This window comes from Bactrocera dorsalis, chromosome 2 (assembly GCF_023373825.1).
Source record: "Bactrocera dorsalis isolate Fly_Bdor chromosome 2, ASM2337382v1, whole genome shotgun sequence".
NCBI lineage: Eukaryota > Metazoa > Arthropoda > Insecta > Diptera > Tephritidae > Bactrocera > Bactrocera dorsalis.
The window spans coordinates 58,966,640-58,980,301 of record NC_064304.1 but is presented as its reverse complement, the minus strand read 5'-3'; the positions used below and the strand labels follow the sequence as shown (position 1 = coordinate 58,980,301).

Here is a 13,662-nt window from a genome sequence, read left to right as displayed (position 1 = left end):
AATTAATGTTTTTTCTTGTTTTAATAGATTTCCAAAGAAAATAATCTGTATTTTTGTTTGGCTTTATTTTTGCAATATAATTAAAAACGTTGTGATTTGTAAATAACTTTATTTTGGTGCTTAGAAGCTTAGTTAAATTGCTTAATTCTGTTTTATATTGAGGAAATTGCGTAATGTGTAATTTTTTAGGTAGATTTCTCTTTTTCTTTATGAAATCTAAATCATTGGATGGATAATTAGTATAATAGTTTTTTGTTTAGAAACAGGAGTACTTTTCCAAGCCGATTTTTGAATAGTTTTCGTAAATGAATGAACTTCATCTTCTAAAATATCTTGAGTTGTCATATTTACTTTAGCATCAACATTTTTGTCAAGCATAACTTTGAAATACTCGCAATCCGTACGTCTATTTGGTATGTCGATATCTTTTAGATTACCATATAGGCTTAGATGTGCCGGCGAATGGTCCGAATTTAAGTCCAATCCATTTTCCATTGTAATGAAGGTCTTATTTGTCGAGTGATGATCAGGTCAGGTAATTTTTTTGTGTCGGAAGGCCAGTAAGTCGGCTTTCCATCAGACATGAAGTTTTAAAAAATTTTTGCGTTAAAATCACTACCCATGATGAATTTTTAGTATAACTTCTGTGTAAAAGTCCATTTTGATGTTTTTGTTAGGTGGGCTATATATTTTGGTAATACTTATTTTTCCGAAACTAGATTCAACCGACATGGTCGTGGTTTGGAATTCTGGGACATTTTTATTAATTTCTTCGTAGTAGGGAATATTATCTCTGATAATCCGATGGTTCCACCAAAACGGCTTCTAGTTTTTGCGACGTGATGAGAATAGTGTCGGTATTCGGCGTAAGACGATTGTCTCATGTCTCTAATAGTGACTATAGTAATTTAGTGATTCTGTTAGTCAGGAGTCTCATTTTGGTATTCTGGCAGTTACAGTATAGTAGTATACTGTAAAGTAGTATACTCTATTTGCCAGAATACCAAAATGAGACTCCTGACTAACAGAATCACTAAATTACTATAGTCACTATTAGAGACATGAGACAATCGTCTCACGCAGAATACCGATATAGAAGTCAGGTCTCAACCTCGTCTAACCATTATATATGTATATTATAAAAAGTATAACACAGGTTCACAAAAAAATCGATGATAGGTTCCTTTGACCAAACATGGTGTATCATATGTATATTAATATGGCCGTAAAAAATTCTAAAAAATTTTTGAATTTTCAAAAAAATTTTTAATTTTTATAAAATTTTGTATCAAGGGATTTTCGAGGTTACTGATTTCCAAATAAAAGGTAAATTTTCAAAATACAATATATAACTATATAATATAATATAAAACTTTGTACCGAGGGGTTTTTAGGGTCGCTGATCACTTATTTAAAGTCTAAAGCTATTGTTAGTTCAGGACTTCCTTTATTTTACAATTACCCGCATTCATCTACATATATACCCAGGAACAACGACGTGGACGTAGCAGGCTGTTTCCATTGGGGTGCTTATTTATAGTGAGTGCCCTTGCCTCTCACTATTCTTAAAGGGGGATTGACTAGGTCCTTCGTGGAGGATTGACCAACAAAAAGGCTGATTCGCTTGTATTAGTTTATTTAATAGTAGCGAGTTTTTTTAGTTTCAAATGATCTTCGTAGCGCTTTTCTTTTATGTGGATTTGAAGTCTCTCTTTTTAGTGACCAACAGTAGTCTGCTAACATATGGTCATTCCATACCCCCTGATATCTCTTTTCCATCTCTTGTAAATCCTGTAAATCCTGGTGGAACCTCTCACCCTGCTCTTCATTAAAGTCACCCAAATTTTCAGGAAAATATTCGACGTGTGAATGAAGAAAGTGCAGTTTTAAATTCATTAGGCATCCCAATTTTTCATAATTCTTTAACATTTTCTTGACAATCACCCCTATCATGCATTTCGATTACGTTCCCGCTCTACGCTCCGCCGGAGTCGAAATTAGGTATCATGCGCTGCAATTGGATTGAAAGATGAAGAGGAAGAGCTATAACTCTTTCGAAATCAGCTGTTTGCCTTGAAATATGTGAAACCGGAACATAACAAAGCAAAAATACACAAATTACTGCTGTTTAAAGAAAATAAATAAAAGTAAAATTTTTATATTGTTATTATTTTTATTAAACGTAAGTATGGAATCTTTATCCGCGGCGATATTACTGGTTGAGGACGAGACCAGCGCATCTCAGAATGTTGGGGTGAGAATTGAAAGAAGAAGATTACGAGATATGTGCGATCCCTTCCAGATGAATGATGGGCTGTAAGTAATTGCACGTTAAAGTAGACAATTTTCTTACAATTTGTTTACTTATTTAGATTCAAAAAAAACTTTCGTCTGAATAAGGACGCATTAAAGTATGTCCTAGATACGTTTGCAGAAGAAACGACGGCAAGTAAATTTGATGCTACCTCTTTCCAAAAAGCCTGCACATCTCCTTTAGGACGCTGGTAGAAACAGGGGCTATATCTAGCTTACTCTCCATCATATCTGCCAATTTTCCATATTACTCTGGTGTTGTTGTTTTTGACCTGAAAGCATATCAAAAAAACATCATTAGAGCGCAAAAACTAGAAATATCGTGTGTTTTACAACTTTTAAATACAAGTTTTATTTAAAATTTTTGGAAAATTCAAAAAAAAAATCACGCAAATAATAAAATTTTCGCAACAAAATAAAAACACAAAAAGTTCTCCGCCAACAAAATTGCAACTTAGCAGAACGGAGCTACGATCGAAATGCATGATAGGCACAATTGTAAATTTCGAAGTTGAACTGAACGGGAACGGAACGCATGATACCAAAGTTGCTAAATGGAGAAAATTTCAATCGAAGTCGAAATGCATGATAGGGGTGAATATTTGCGTAATTAGGATCCTTTGTATTCCCCAAAAATTTTTGTGTTACTTCTCTGAAACTTTGTCAGCCTTCTTTTTCCACCGTAGTCATTCTTTTTCCAAATTCAGTATCCTTCAAAAGCTCTCTTATCTGTGAACCATTCAAAACACCTTCCTTTATTTTTGCTTCTGACAATTTGGGAAACTTTTGGAAGAGGTACTTATAAGCTTTGCTTTGCCCATTTCTCATTGCTTTAATAAATTGTTTTGGATTTTTTATTTTGTATTTTAAAAATCTGACTTTAAATAAGTGATCAGCGACCCTAAAAACCCTTCTGCACAAAGTTTTATGAAAATTCAAGAATTTTTTTTCTGACCGCCATTTTATATTTTGAAAATTTGTCTTTAATTTCGTAATCAGGGACCCCTCAAAACCCCTCTATCCCAACATTAAGCTAAATCCGTTAATATTTTTAAATTTTTTTCTGTCAAGTAAAATCCGACATGTATTTGGAGGTTAGGAAAAAATTCTGACATGATGGAGCAAAACGGACTTCAGATTCGGTTTCAGCGGCCCAAAATACGTATATCACACTATGTTTGGTCAAAGGAACCTTTCATAGATTTTTTTTTGTGGACCTGTGTAATTGATATTCCTGGTTATCCTAATGAAATTAAGTTGATAAGTGACGTATAATGTATAAATGAATTTATTTTAGTACCTAGAAAGAACGCAATCAGTTTTTATCACAAAGCGAAATATGTATTTCATACGTTGTTAATTCTGACATAAGAGGTTGTAATTACCATATTTTACCAAATTATAAGACCTCCTTTAGTTGGTATAATTTTTGTTTAAGAACTTGTCGTGGTCTCTTTCGGGATGGGTGTGACGTAAAATATATATATGAAGTTAATTTGCTATCTAGAAAGAACGGAATCAGGTTTGTTTTATCACAAAACGAAGTGCATATGTATTTCACACGTTGTTAACTCAGATATGTTGCATTAGTAATTACAATATTGTTACCAATATCTTAGCCCGTCTTTAGCTGTTGTATATTTTATTTCTGAAATTATCGTGGTCTCTTAGTGTTGGGAAAACTATTTCTATATCCTCTTATAACAATAAATTTTAACTCTCGCAACTTTCAAAGATTTCTTCTTATTCTTTACGGGCGTAGACCCGCCTACGCGGTTATAGCCAAGTTAACAACAGCGCGCAACGGAGTGATGATCTTCCTCTGCTTCCCCGGAGGATATTGCGTTAAATACTTCCACGCTGGAGCGTTTCCATCCCTACGGACGACACGACCTAGCCAGGTTAGATGCTGTCTTTTAATTCGCTGAACCATGTCAATGTAGTCGTATATCTCAAACAGCTCATCGTTCATCGAATGCAATATTCGTCGTTGCCAATGCGCAAAGGAAAACCGTTCCGTCCACTCATCAGATATTGTCGTCTTATGATTACCACATAGCAGGACGCGAATAACAAGTGACTTATTGAGTTTGGTTTTTGTTAGTTGAGAGAGGACTTTCTCAAATGCCTACTCAGCCTGAAGTAGCACCTGCTGGTAAGAGTTATTATGCTTTGGACTTCGAGGCTGACATTGTTTTTGCTGTTTATATTGGTTCCAAATAGCTGCCCGAGCCAATTCGCCTTGCCCTCGTTCACTGCATTTCAAGTATTTTAACCATTGGAAATACTTTAAGATGTTGGCAAAATTGAAAGTTAAACAAGACACCCTTCAGAAATGAAACATAATGACTTGATTTTGATCGTTCAGTTTGTATGGCAGCAATAGTTATAGTCACTCGATATGAGCAATTTCTTCGGAGATTGCACCGTTGCATTAAAAAATAATCCTTGTTGAATTCATGGAATATATCTTATCAAATTAAAAAATTAAAAATTTTATCATACAAGCACTTGTTCCAATATTTCATGTTTATGCTATAGGAGTCCGATACCAACCAATACCAATTCTTGAAAATAAAGATTCCACCCATCTGCAATAGCAACGTTCTTATGGAGCCATGTGACACACATTTAATTTAATCAAGATGCATCAATTTTGAGTTTTCGATTGTACAGACGAAGAGGCTCGTCTCGTCCTTTTGATTACTTATAATACTGTGATCAAATTGAAAGTTTTTAGTTTATACTTCGCGTGTTTTTCGAATTGGTAATTTTTTTCTGTAGTACTGTTATTGATATCTGTGTTAAATCTCACGTCAAAATAATTATTAGTATTGGAGATATGTGTCGTTTTGTGAGGCTCTAAAAGTGAATTCTTCTATTTCTACTGTGTCTGAAATTATTGAACAAAGAAGTGCGATAACGCACCATCTCATACTGCATTGGTTATTCATATGAGGACACCGTTTTGAAACAATTGAGGATATAAAAGCTGAATCGATGAAGGCTCTGATGGCTATCACGACGGAGGATTTTCCCAAGTGCTATGATGACTGCAAAATTCGTTGGCATAAATGTATTGCAGCGGAAGGGATTACTTTGAAGGAGATGAAATGGACAAAATTCACATTTTAATTTGATCACAGTAGTGTGTACGTATTATATGTGACACAAATAATCATTGAAAGAAAAGTATAATAAATATTTTAAAATAATAAATCTATAACTATTTACTGTATTTCATCAGTGACCACCTACTTTTAATGGGTTAATGGATTATATCTACCATAGAAATTAGATTCAGTAATTTTGTATTTAAACAACGCAGTATTGATAAAATTTTTTGATTTCTTATGGCTTATTATTTAGTTTCAGTGACAATTACTTTTAATAAATACTTAGAGGAAAGTCTTATTATAACTGTGTATATCAACAACTTATTATATATGTATAAATAATAAACTCACATATAATTTATCATACACAATTGTTAAAAAAATCAAATACTTTAATATTTTAAGTTATCTACATTAACCAAAACTTTTCAATATTGTATAGGTGTATAAAACGACCTATCCAATATACTCGTCGTACACAATTCCAAAACGGGTATACACTGGAGCACGTATTTATACTTCACCTGTTCGAGTTGTAACTTCCCCTGCTCGCGTAGTGACACGCGTTATACACTCACCATCTCCCATACGTGTTGTTCGCACAACTACACGGGTTATTTCCTCACCGGAACGTACAATGTCATACACCTACAAAACACCAAAGATATATAACTCATCATATTTACCAGCAACCACTTATAGCTCGTATTTACCCTCTACTTATGTATACTCCACTCCATCCTACTACTACTCGCCCATATCTCGTGTGTTCACCCGCTCCCTGAGCCCTCCAATCAGGATAACAAGTTCTCCAGTGCGTTCTACAACATCCTATTTGAAGAGAACATTACCAGGATATGGCGCTCGTGCTCTTACCAATTACCTCAACACTGAACCTTTTGCTGTGAGTGTTCAACTTTTAAAATATTGCCTATTTTAACAGTATTATTGTTTAAAAGAGGTGAATACAGATTAAACCACGAACTGGTTATATCCGTTTTACCTGAAAAAATAACCACTCTTATATGACTAATATGTTGGTAGACATTTGCAACCCAATTGTTACAAATTTTTAATAAAATTCTAATTAACACGCGGCATGTCCAAATATGAATCTATATGTACTACAATATATTAAAAAATTGATTCGCAGGCTTTTCAGGATGAAACGAACCGTATTCGCCACAGAGCGCAGTCGTTGATTCGTGATATCCACTCTCCAGTACTTCGCAGATCTCGTAGTTGCACTCCATTTCCTGTAACTGGGTAAGTGTGGTATAGTTCAAAAACGTTTGTTCTAACAGTATTTGTATTTTATCTTAGATATACTTACGAGCCAACATCTAAGCTTGCTCTTGATGCGTATGTCGAAAGAATAACCAATCCTGTACGTCATGTAGCCAAGGAAGTTCATAGAATCTCTCACTATCCTGAGCCAGCTAAAAAATATGTTGGTATGTACATATAACATATGCTTAGGTTGATATAAGTAGCCTGTGCAAATTACTTTAAATTTAATATTTTCGTGGTCTTAATCGCGAACCAATGCTTTCTGTGAATTTACTTTTGTTAATACTCGTATTATCGAGTAATTTTCATATTGGCTGCCTGCGCCAAGTATTGGAGAGCAGTGAATCGAACAAAGCAAACGGGCAATACTTGCATAGCAACTATTCGCGAACATGTCTTCTGACGCATGCTCATTTGAGTTGTAATTCATTCTTTTTAGGAAAAATTTTTGTTGTCATGTTAAAATACATATTAGGAACCCCTTAGTTTTGTTTTCTATAAACAATTATAATTGATTATAAACCATTAAAAATGGTAAAATTGGTCTAAATATAAAAACTAAAACTTAGTAGCATTGAAGGTATCCTATACGAATTCATCTCGATAACTTTTTGAGAATACAGCTGTATTTGTAATCAAAAGCAAAGTACTTGATGTCTAGCTTAATAAAAGACGTTCAAAATCAAAACACACAGACACAGTGTGTGACAGATCTGGTAGAAAGTTACAGTAGAAGAAATGTTTAAGCAGCATAGGAAACTACTCACCGACGTGTACTAAGATAGAAATCGTCGACGGTACACAGTGCCCTAACTTTAGAAGAATATCGAACAAGATAAAATGAGTTTTTACTCCACTTTGTATATTTATTTGTTTCATATACATTCATAGATTGGAAACTATTGTGAAAAAACGGTTTTTGTATATTCATTGCAACAAACTGTTGCCATACATAAGGGTTAAAATTCAATTAAAAACATTGTCAATAAGAATATAAAGCAATAAATATGAATTGTGGGGCAAAACGGACTTCGGATTCGAGCTTTCCCCAAAAATATATCGCTCATTTGCTGCAAGACCGGCATAAGTCAAAAAAATCGATTCGCCAGAAAACGCGTTTAAAGTTTTCAACTTACTACAACCTTACACGGTGACTCCAACCTTACACCTCTTCTCAAGCGGAGCATATAAGAGGTATTCATATGAATTTTTCACTCAACATGAAGTATGATATAACGAACAATTCTGCAGCATTAACTCCAAAATCACGTTTTTTGAATTATGCCGGTCTTGCAGCAAATGAGCGATATATGTAATAACTCACGTTTGGTGAAAGAACCCCTCAATGACTTTTTTTGACTTGTGGTATCACATATTCTCAGAAATTATGATGTCGGCAAATTCTCAGAAATCAGTAGAGGCGACCAGTAAAAGAGATTGATAACAGGCAAACTATGCTCATAAAAGTAATTTTATTGAAATAGTTATATGTAACATACGTTTTCGACATTATGTTTATTTATATGTATCCTACATTTTTAAAACAAAACTGCCATTATAAATATTTATTGTCTCATGTTTCTGATTTTTGTAATGCAAAGTAGAAACAAAGATTTAAAATAAATAAATTGCTGGAAGTCCTCAAGATACTCAAACGAAGGGTCAATCTGATACGCCAAGACATCGCAGCCGATTGAAATTTGCACCACGACAACGCCCCGTCTCACAACGCCATTCTTGTGAACAGCTGCCTAACAAAGGTCGGCATCCCAACGCTTCCGCAACCGCCCAACAGTCCAGATGTGACCTCTCCTTCCCCCCAGACTTTGTTTTGTTTCTTTGCCTGAAAGGCCCATAAAAGGCAAGCATTTTGAGACGACAGAGAGGATCAAGCAGCATGCTCTCACCTCTCAAGGCTATTCCGGAGAATGCCTTTCGTGACGCCTTCAATGCTTGGCATTGTAACGATTGACTAGTACTTTTTTTTAATCGACTTAGTCCTATAATTTTCGGACAAACCCTGTATGTAGAGAAAGTCTGTCTGTCTTTCCGTCCACCCGTGCAACATAATACCTTGAGTAAACATTTAAAGCCTTAATGAAATTTAATGAAGTTTGGTATTACAGTTAGACGAAATCAAAACACTGCCTTTTTCGCTTTGCAATACACAAATCAAGCACCGTTCGTTTTTCAGCCCCTAAAATTATTTCTGTGCCTCAGAGTTTTGCAAATTGTTCGGTTACACCGAAACTTATCATTTACAAACAATTTTTAATTGAATTTTTCTTCAATTCTCGCGTATATTTACACATGCAAATGAAATAACTGTTATCTCATAAAAATTATAAAACAAACCGAGATATCGACAGAGCATGCCCAACACATTCGCAAAATGGTAAAGTTGTCGTTGGGCATAACGTCATTGAATATTAGGATAGAGCTACCAGTATCTACTTTACTCGTATATTAAATAAAAGGATAAAACTTTCTAATTTACCAGCTGACATGATTATTTTGAAAAGCATATTCTCACATTTGATACTCTATAAATATCTTCAAAATATATTCGCTTTATTACCCAATATTATCACTAAGATACTCTACTCATATTTAAATATAAAGGCAAAAGTCATCTCGCTTCAGTGAGGATTTGCGGTGATAAAGCATATAATATTAGAAGGCCAATGTACGATTCGGACAAGGTCCGTACTGATATAAATCTTCTATCATGGTATTTAAGAAATCCTCTTGGAAAAGGTGACGAAAAAAGTAAGGAGAATTATTCCGAGAAAGCAGGTAAGTACGCCAGCAGAAATATAATTTAGACATCATCAATGTGCACACCCTCTACTAATATAACACTACACCATCGGTTTGGAAGTTTTACGAAAATTAGTCATGGTCACAATTGCTATTTCTTCTCACAAAAGACGTTTTGAATTTCATTATATTAATTTACTTTAGCATGTATAAATAAACTTAGTGCAAACATTATCCTTGCAATATCGTGATTTGCTGGTATCGCAATTTCGTATTGAATTTTCTCATTTATACTCTTGCTACATGTCGTTACAGAGTTTCATTCACCTAACGGTTGTATGTATTATCTAAAACTAATCGAGATATATATAGGGTTACAAATATATAAATCATCAGGATCATGAAGCAAGTTGAAACCTGGGTGAATGTATGTCTGTCCGTCCGTCCGCGCAAGCTGCAACATGAGTAAAAATTGAGATATCTCAATGAAATCTTTGGCAAAAAGAAACTAAGAAACTGAAACACGGACATAGTTTCTTTTTGCCAAAGATTTCATTGAGATATCTCAATTTTTACTCATGTTTGATGGGCGTAATCGGCAAACTGCCTGCCTTCTAATTAGTTTAATGTACATATCTTTTAAACTGCTGAAGCTACGACAACCAACATATCCGAAATATATCTGTAAGTGTATCCTTTCCTGATAATATTATGCCTGTGTGTTACAAAAGGGGTGAACAGGGTCAATAATTCTCTTAGTCCCTATGTATACCTATTGTAAAGATTTTTAACTTTCTGCTAATATGTGAGTGAGTGCTTTTTTAAAACGGTGAATCTTTGTGCTTAAATGTAATGAATAACTAACAAGCCTTACGTAACGGAAGGTACTATACTTACCTGAGTTTAATCCTTGCAAGTTGCAAGGGTATGAAATTTTCGGTCGTACACGAACTTAGCTCCGCCTTATTTGTTGTATCTTATAATATTTCATATTAACAGTTGAGCACCTTCGTACAGAATTACATTCATCATCTGATTTTAAAATTCGTTGTTTATTATTATTACTTATTTGTACTAAAAACATTAAATAAAGAGTAGAAAATTATCTAAACGATAGATGCACTTACATATGTAAAGGGTGATTTTTTAAGAGCTTGATAACTTAAAAAAAAAAAAAAACGCATAAAATTTGCAAAATCTCATCGGTTCTTTATTTGAAACGTTAGATTGGTTCATGACATTTACTTTTTGAAGATAATTTCATTTAAATGTTGACCGCGGCTGCGTCTTAGGTGGTCCATTCGGAAAGTCCAATTTTGGGCAACTTTTTCGAGCATTTCGGCCGGAATAGCCCGAATTTCTTCGGAAATGTTGTCTTCCAAAGCTGGAATAGTTGCTGGCTTATTTCTGTAGACTTTAGACTTGACGTAGCCCCACAAAAAATAGTCTAAAGGCGTTAAATCGCATGATCTTGGTGGCCAACTTACGGGTCCATTTCTTGAGATGAATTGTTGTCCGAAGTTTTCCCTCAAAATGGCCATAGAATCGCGAGCTGTGTGGCATGTAGCGCCATCTTGTTGAAACCACATGTCAACCAAGTTCAGTTCTTCCATTTTTGGCAACAAAAAGTTTGTTAGCATCGAACGATAGCGATCGCCATTCACCGTAACGTTGCGTCCAACAGCATCTTTGAAAAAATACGGTCCAATGATTCCACCAGCGTACAAACCACACCAAACAGTGCATTTTTCGGGATGCATGGGCAGTTCTTGAACGGCTTCTGGTTGCTCTTCACCCCAAATGCGGCAATTTTGCTTATTTACGTAGCCATTCAACCAGAAATGAGCCTCATCGCTGAACAAAATTTGTCGATAAACACATTTCGAACCGAACACTGATTTTGGTAATAAAATTCAATGATTTGCAAGCGTTGCTCGTTAGTAAGTCTATTCATGATGAAATGTCAAAGCATACTGAGCATCTTTCTCTTTGACACCATGTCTGAAATCCCACGTGATCTGTCAAATACTAATGCATGAAAATCCTAACCTCAAAAAAATCACCCGTTATATTGAGAGGCGACCAACAATATAAAATGTGTTTACGTGATAGTTAACACCCTGACACAAGGACTTAAGTAATTTCAAATTATACCAGTTTTGTAAATTTTCAAGCTAAGGGGAAAACTGCCTTTCTTCTTCTTCTTCTTTACTGGCGTTGATAGCCCCGTCGCAGGCTGCTTCCGGTGTATGGATTTTGATCATAGGGTGGCTGAGTGTAGGGTTTTATCAGATGTCTGTCGGAGGTCCGGTCGGGAAGGCCACAGAGCTGCCAGTTGTGTCAATGCACCACATTGCCGCAACTGCGATTTCAAGGGTAGACCAGCTGAACATCTTATGATGTCAGCTGTCTACCCGATTTACTGTGGCATTGTTGAGCCAGACATTGATGGGGGGGGGGGATCGTTCAGTTAAACTGCCAGGGGTCATATGCCGTTATGTGTGAGTTGGGGGGTTGTATGACTGAGGGTGCGTGTAGTATTGCCTTACTTCAGGAGCCCCACGCCACTAATGGTCTGGTTAGGGGTCTTCCTGGAGGTTTCAGGGTCTTTTCGGACCTTGGGGTTAATGCTGCAATAGTTGTGAATAATCCAAGCTATGATTGTGTAGTTTTGGATTCTTCACAGTTGGATTTTTATGTAGCTATAGAGGGGGTGTTCGGTAGAATGGTTGTGGCTAGTTTGAACTGCAAATTTAGCGAGCCTCTAGAGCCCTACCTGGGATATATGGATATGCTTCTACTTCTTGTAGGTGGAAGTTCATTTATCCTGGGGTTGGATGCGAATGCCTCGTCCTCGATGTGGTTCAGTAAGGTATCCCGGCATTCGTCTGGATATCGGAGCCACAGTCGAGGTGAGGCATTAAGTGTATGGGTGGTGGCTAATGGCCTCCACGTTGTGGATGAGCCCAGTGAGTGGTATACTTTTGATAGGTAGGTATGAGTGTTGTAGGGTTAGGAAAACTAAACGGTGGACGCGTGAGTTAACCTTGAAGAGGAGGACTGTCATGCGATTGAGGTGAAAGTTTCAACGCGCCCGACGGTCCAATTCTGATAGTCTGTCCCAGCTTAGGTACCATCGGCCACCGATGCTTTTTTGTTCTTCAGACGGGTAATTAATCACAAATATTTATTTTGTCGCCTTCAAAGTAGTCCCTAGATGTAGCACACTAAAGCCAACGATTTCTCCGGGTTTTGAAACACTTTTCATAAGCACTTTTTAGAAAGGCCTTCACCTCCTTAATCGAATTTTGTTGTATTTCTTCGAACGACTGAAAACGGGTTCCATTCAGATGATTGTTAACTTGCTTGCATGTCAAACTAATAAACCATGTCTCATCGGAAGTTATTATGCTCTACATGAATTAGGGAAAGGAATCCGCACTTTGTCGTGATGAGTTGAGCAAGAATGCGTTTCATACCCAAAATATCCACCAAAATCATTGAAATGTACTCACGAGAGGTGTCGAGCTCTCTTGCCATCTCTCTAGCACTTGCTTGACCATTTTCAAGCACCATATCCAATACTTTTTAATATTTTCTTCAGTATGAAGAGGTCGAAGGTCGTCCAGAACGAGACATAACTTCAACGAATTCTCGACCATCTTTGAAGGCTTTGTTTCCCTCGTAGGCTTGTGGCTTTGAATCACCGTAAGCCTTTCCAAACATTTTCAAGGGAACGAATACGGAGTTTGGTTAAAAACACAAAATTAAAGACAAATTCTTTGTTCGATATTTTCATTTATTGTAAAAATCGCAACGCAATACTGAGATGTACCGATTAAGCAGTTTCTGTAAACAAACTGGTTGAGAGATCGCGGTTATATTTGGCGTAGTAATTAAAGACCATTCTACAAATTTAATTATAGTTTCCGGATGCTTTTTTTCAGAATTTAGGTATACAACTTGGTATTTCACAAGTTTACTTTTAAGAGTTGCAAACAACGGCTAGGAGAAAAAAATTGTAATATATTACACGGTTTTTTTTTAATATTATTTTATTTATTGAATCTGCTTTATTTTTAAGCCTAACAATAAATTTTAAAATCTTAAATCTATTTAAAAACTAGACAGGCTCAAGCAAGTGATTAATCTGTTTTGGTGATACGTTGCTTTTTAATACGCA

General features: G+C 35.7%; 1 protein-coding gene across 5 annotated transcripts in view; it reads left to right on the top strand.

The window, feature by feature from the left end:
* LOC105226290 (protein anoxia up-regulated) overlaps positions 1–13,662 on the top strand; it is a 56,932-nt gene that overhangs the window by 30,580 nt on the left and 12,690 nt on the right. For 3 of the 5 annotated variants that reach the window (XM_049448408.1, XM_049448411.1, XM_049448412.1), the window contains exons 3-6: positions 5,872–6,333; positions 6,583–6,695; positions 6,753–6,883; positions 9,342–9,515. In XM_049448408.1, the coding sequence (XP_049304365.1) occupies positions 5,872–6,333; positions 6,583–6,695; positions 6,753–6,883; positions 9,342–9,515 (880 nt within the window). The remainder of the gene's footprint in view (positions 1–5,871; positions 6,334–6,582; positions 6,696–6,752; positions 6,884–9,341; positions 9,516–13,662) is intronic. The other 2 variants (XM_049448410.1, XM_049448409.1) reach the window with 2 other exon arrangements.